Genomic DNA, 6372 nt, shown 5'->3' with positions numbered 1-6372 from the left:
GGCTCAGGTAGAACCGTTCCCGAAAGCGCATTTCCTAGAGCGTTGCTCAGGGCAGAGGGAAGTGGGGACTGAGCTGCGGAGCGGCTCCCTCTGCCCTTCCCCCGCTCATTGCTGGACACGGCGCGCCCGCCCCTTTGGGAACGGCACGAGCCGGGCTCGGACACGGGGAATGCCCCCAGGCGCTTTGTCCCTCACTACTCGCCGTACCGTCCCGTCCTCTCAGCTCCACGTTGGCCGCGCAGGCGCAGCGGCTCTTCTGTTCACCTGCTGGGGAGGGGGGATCCCGGAAGGAGCGGAGGTGAAGCGGCGGCGGCTGATCCGGGGAGCGGAGTCACCAGCGCTCGCGGGAGGAGCTCGGCTCCCAACCCCCCCTGAGCCCGCGGGAGAGGGGACGGGGCGCGGGAAGGAGGGAGAGTGACGCCCCGTCCCGGAGCCAGAGCGGGGACCGGCAGCGGGGGCGGCTCCCCGCGTTCCCCTGGCCACCCCCTCCTCCCCGGGGGGCCGCCGCCATGTTCAAGAAACTGAGGCAGAAAATCGTCGAGGAGCAAACGCAGCCGCGGAGCCCAGGGGGGCGGGCGCCGCAGCAGCCGCAGGTAGCGCGCTCCGGGGCCCTGCGCCCCCTCCCCGCACCCCCTTCTCCCCTCCCCGCGGGCCCTGGCGGCTCGGAAGGGGGTAGAGCGGCGGGGCTCGGCTCCCCTCGCTGCGCAGCGCCGGTGCGGTGAGAACCCCGCTGCTGTCCGGGGTGTCGCTCGTCACTTGCAGGCAGAGGGGCGGGGTGCTCGGATCCGAGTTTCTCTGCAACCTTTAGCATCCCGCTGTGGGTCTGTCAGAGCTGCGTGCTCACGACTGACTCCTTTTACATCAGTGACCCCCTCTCCCCCCATTAGTTCCTTTTCCTGGTTGGAAGCTCACATTTATTATTCACAAATACGTGTTATAACTTCCTGCAGCGCTTCAGGAGACAGGGCACTTTTTCTCTAACTTTATTTCTTGCTCTCTCTGTCCCGGCTTTAATATAGGACCTAAAATACCCAGTTCTCTACTTCTTGGTATGATTTTGTATCTTGGATTAAAAGAGGAAAAAAGATAAAGCACAAAGTCTTAATACAAGTTGTGCTTTGGCTGTCAGAAACAGAACCTTGTTCTTATTCAGGCAGGACTCCTGTTGAAGTCTTGAGAAATTATATAGAGCTCTATATGTAGCACATTAACTTTTGTGCTCTGTTTTTTTCCTCTTACGAAGTGAGCAAACTGCTGCCCCCAGACAAATCAGTTATTTCACAGGAAAGATGTGTAGTGTGCTTTAAAAACAAAACTTTATGAACTTGGTGCTTTTGAAAGTGAGACAGCAACATCTTTACTTGGGCACAGTGCAAGGTAGGCCGGTGAAAAATCCCCCCCCACTCCTAACATACAACATCTGCTGTTGTTATAGCCTTAAATAGGGAGTACCAATCATGCTGAATTGTGCGATGCTTTTCAAGTCTTCTAGAGGCTGCTGAGAACTGATTTTCATGTTAACTCAGTTTCCAGAAGTAATCTTCTCGTTCAGTATTCATACAAAATCTTTTTAGTTGTCAGGTTAGCTAGAATACTGTGGGTGATGAAGCTATTGAATTTTTAGAGTTTAAAGAATTTAATATGATAACATTTTAGTTTACATCAGATCTCACAGTTCAGCATTGTGGTCATTGGTTATCTTTGTCACACCATCCTGTAATAGTATATTCTGTCAGTAAACATCTTTAGAGGTGATTAAATTTCAATATAAGCTTCTAATGACATCTAAACTGTACAGTGAATTACTTTTGTTTGACTGCATCTGAATGTTGAACAATATTTGATAAATGAAGGAATCATTATTTAGAAATTAATGATTTCTACCAAACCTTGAACTTCAGACTTTGTAGTCTGCTTTTTTTTTTTTCCCTGTCCCCTATGTATTTAATTCCTGGAAGTCTCTCTTCTCCCATGCTGCTTTTAATTTTAAAGAAATTAAGAAAAACTCACAAAAAACCACCTGCACTTCAGAGACCATTTGGTTACTTAATCTTAGAAATTGGTGGTACTTGGTTATTTAAGTTGTTGCTAATATTACTAAAATTTTAAAATATTCTTGATTATGCTTGAATTTTTACATATAGAATATCTTGAATCCGTGGAAATGTGTTACATTTTTGTTGCAGATTAAACAACTTGAAATTTTTTTTGTCCAATATGTACTTCAGTAAAGGTGAAGTTATTACTGGATTTTAGAGATTGCATGCAACAGCAATTTGTAAATTTTAATAATATAAAATGTATACTTGTCACAGAAGGCAGTAACTCAAAGGGCAAAACTAAACAAAATCATTAAGTAAATGATAGGCTGTGCAGAATGAGCAACTTCTAGGAAGTATTTTGGGTATGTATATTTACACTATATTTCATCCAAGATGCTGACTCTTCAGGTAGGAGTGATCTCTTTGTTGAGAGTTGTAAACAAGATCTTTATAAGGTGGTATAGTGAATTAGAATTTAAAATGAAATATGATTTCATATGCCGTTAATTATGGGTCTCTTTGCAGTTTTGTAGTGGTAAAGGATTGCTTTCATTGAGATAGATCTGAGGCAATATATTTGTATGCATGTTTTCAGTAAATTATAGAGTGATTTAGCTATATGACTTCAGTTTAATTTTAAGGAGACATTTCAGCTAAATCATTGTGCATCACTGAAAATTTTACCCCATTTAGTTTGGGACAGTCAGTATGTACTGAAGAATCAGTAGTTATTTTGAATCAATGTTGTGGATAAATTTGTGCCTGAGAGTGTGTTTTTTTTTTTTCACTAGCATAATGTACAGTATGGCTTTATTTCTCTGTTGAAATATTCATTGGCAAATTTTGTGAAACTGAATGAAACAGTTTAAAGTAAGTTAAATAACACTTTTATTTGTTCCACCATGTCAGTTTCTGATCTGTCAGTGATCTGATATACTATATTGTCACTTTGAAATGAATTACAAACCCCACAATGAAAACATATATGTTTAGTTTTAAACATTCTCCTGCAACGCTGACAACTCCAAAATTATACCACTGTGTTAGCATGTGAAATTTGACTTTGAATAAAACTTGAATTGACTAATCTGCTAACTCTACATTTCATACAGCTTGGACTATGAAAGCAAATGACATAAATCAAAAGAAATGGCATCAGTCCTCAAAAAATTTACACAAGATCTCCCAGTCAGGGTGAAAAGTATTTTTTCCTCCCCCACTCTCCTTGTAATTTAAAGGAATAAAATAACTGCAAGCAGTTAATTGGATTATATTATAATGTCAATCAATTTTCTATTCAATACCATTTAAAAAAGAAAAAAAGAAACTTACAACATGTGTTGCTTTAGATTTTTTTTCCCTTCATGGCTTCACTCACTTTCTCTCTTTTTTCTTATATCCTGTCATGGTGCATCTTTTCCTGGGCTGTCTTCACTGTCTACCCTTTCTTTTTTGGTATAGTGTTTTTGCCTCTTACACTATGTAATCTTTCTCCAGTCTGTCTCTACTCCATTTACTCTCCCACTGCAGACACATCTTCTCACCTTGCAGATAAGGCTTGATGATTTTACCAGTCACTAGAGGACTAAATGTTCTGGCCCAAGATTGATTGATAGGCTGGTGCCACTTATTCAGGTACAATGATTAGGTAAGAACCTATTACTGTTCCTGGGCCTTGCTTTGCAACTTCATCTTTTGTAAGAGCTGCTAGCTAGTAGGTGTCAAGTGTCTCAACTTGGAGACTCCAAATTTCCTCTGCTCCCCAAGTCCCCCCCACCCCCAAACTCTCTGGCTGCAGAAAGGGAGAAGGAACATGCCCTTGCTGTTACTCTTCCCTTTCCAGACCCCGCTGCTTGTCTCCATATTCTGTTCCTTCCCAAGTCTCAGGATCCTCCTGTCCAGTGACTAGCTTCAGTACCTTCTGCTGCTGCACCTTCTAGTTTTCAAGAGCAACAGTATAATGAAACTGACCATGGTTCTGAACACAGCAGCAAAAACTGACCAGACTTCAGTTAATTACAGTCTTCTGAAACTTGAGAAACTTATTAGAAGCAGTGGGGACGCTGGAGTATTGTCTATAGACAAGGAAGATGGCACTGCATCCAGATAATACTTGGTTCCTGTTTGAAAGATTATTTTTACATTCATAAGGACCAGAAACCTTTTTCTTTAATTTTTTTTTTTTTTTTTGCACTAGTTTGGGGAAACTTTATATTTGCAATGGGTGAGTAGATTTTTCATTCTCTGAAAAGTAAATGCCTTAAAGTATTTGGAGCTCAATTTCTCAGCAACCTATATTGCCTCCATGGTTGCATGGTACTAAATGAGATGTTTGACTTTCTAGCAGTTTTTATTTTGAGATGGGAATATCCTACTTATTTGGTAAAGGTGGTCCTCATGGCTGTGCCAGAAATTAGAATAATCCATTGTATTTGGTTTGATATTTCACGTGTTGGCTATTATCTATCAGCTCTTCTATATTGGCTGTTCTCAGGCAACTGGTGGGCAAAGTACAATTAGTTATTGCTCTTTCCCATCATACTACAGGGTTAGGCTAGAATTGTGCCAGGTCTTTATACATACAAAACATTAAACTCCTTCTGCTTTCTAAAAATGATTGATTTTACTGGGAACATAACTATTTCTTTTCAGTGAGTGAATAGGCTACTATCCATGTCATAGAACATTTAATACTCAATGCCTGATTCTTTTGAGCCATCCATTTGGAAGGTATAGAGAGGTATTTAAAGCAAGATGTTGCTACTGTCATCACATATTTCTGGAAGTCAAACAGTAAATTTGTGACAAAAGTAATTGTACATTCTTGGTATACATGTATGATGAGATCTTGTTTGTTAGTTTTATCTGTAGCATAGAACTTTTGGTATTTTAATATTTTAGTTCATAGTGATATTTTATATTTGAGCATGATGAGACTAATAAACTACATCTGAGTTGGTTATGGTGTTTTCAGTCTGATTCAGCAAAAGTTGTGAAATTTGTCTTTTGATAGCCATACAGTACAGTAAAGTTTGTTTGCTTTGTTGACTTCATATAAACTGTCTTAAATTCTTCTGCTCACTTTTCCTTGTGCAGCTTCTATTTTTCTCTTGTTTAATTATTTCCTTGTCATCCCCATCTCCATCCCCAGCCTTGAAATTTCCTTTTGAGCCAGTCATTTTTGACTGTGTTGGCAAAAGTTAATTATTGTCTAAAACAAAAAGTCTGTTTAATTTACACATGAAATTTAAGATTTCTTTGCTATGTAGAATTAGTGTACATTTCAGTAATTTTACAGCACTTGCAGCTCTCTGGAGTCGTTAGCCACACGATAAGATACTTTTCTGACTTTTGCATATATTTACACATGAAGAACATTAAACATATAATGTGACGGGTTACTCAGCTAACAAAATTATCTCAATCTGCAGAAAATTAAAAATGCATCCCAATAAAAACCTCCAAAAATGATAAATATCTCATATCACAGCCTTAATTAACATTAATGGGAAAAAATGTACCTTGAGAGGACAATAGACTTTTTTTATATTTCTTAAAAGATAAATCCTGCAAAATCCAGAAAAAGTATGAGTTGCCTTTAACAACTCTGTGTTCATTCAAGTTTAAAGCAAGTTTCTGTGTCACTTGTATTTGTGACTCTTTAAAAGCATAAGTTAAAGGAACCAGAAGGCACTACCCATCAAAATGATTGAATGAATGAATAAATGTGTGTGTGTGTGTATCAATTTGCAAATCTTTAAACCTAAAACTACTTTGTAATGACACTAAAATCCCATCTCTATTTGTCAGGCCTCAGATCTGTACTAAGAGTGAAGCATGGTTATAAATTATTAAAATAGCTAATGTAGCCTCATTGTAAGGTCTTGAGACTGACTGGAGAAGGGTGAACTTGAGTGCCTGGAATTCAGTGAGGATATTGATATAGGCATCTCAGAAACTTGGTAATATGATGATGATCAATGGGACACTATAATACCAGGGTACAAAATATATAGGAATGACAGAATAGGTTGTGCTGGTGGGGGTGAGGGAGGGGGAGGTGGCACTATATGTGAAAGAATGCATAGAGTCAAATATAATCAAAGTCTTAAATGACTCAAACTGTACCATAGAAACTCTATGGATAGAAATTCCATGCTAAGAGTATATCAGTAAGAATATACTACTGACCACCTGAATAGGATGGTGACGGTGTGAAATGCTCCAGGAGATTAGGGAGGCTATAAGAATAGAAAACTCAATAATTATGGGGGATTTCAACTATTCCCGTATTGACTGGGTACGTGTCATCTCAGGACAGGATGCTGAG

General features: G+C 39.9%; 1 protein-coding gene across 3 annotated transcripts in view; it reads left to right on the top strand.

Moving 5' to 3' along the window:
* Positions 1-263: 263 nt before the first annotated feature.
* The window catches only part of GOLGA4 (golgin A4), a 103082-nt gene continuing 96973 nt past the window's right edge, over positions 264-6372 (top strand). For all 3 annotated transcript variants that reach the window (XM_074945394.1, XM_074945396.1, XM_074945395.1), the window contains exon 1: positions 264-593. In XM_074945394.1, coding sequence (XP_074801495.1) covers positions 510-593 — 84 coding nt within the window. In that variant the 5' untranslated portion in view covers positions 264-509. The remainder of the gene's footprint in view (positions 594-6372) is intronic.

Source organism: Natator depressus, chromosome 2, assembly GCF_965152275.1.
Source record: "Natator depressus isolate rNatDep1 chromosome 2, rNatDep2.hap1, whole genome shotgun sequence".
NCBI classification, from domain to species: Eukaryota; Metazoa; Chordata; order Testudines; family Cheloniidae; genus Natator; species Natator depressus.
Note: the sequence above shows the minus strand (reverse complement) of the source record. Positions and strands in the feature narration are given on the sequence as shown.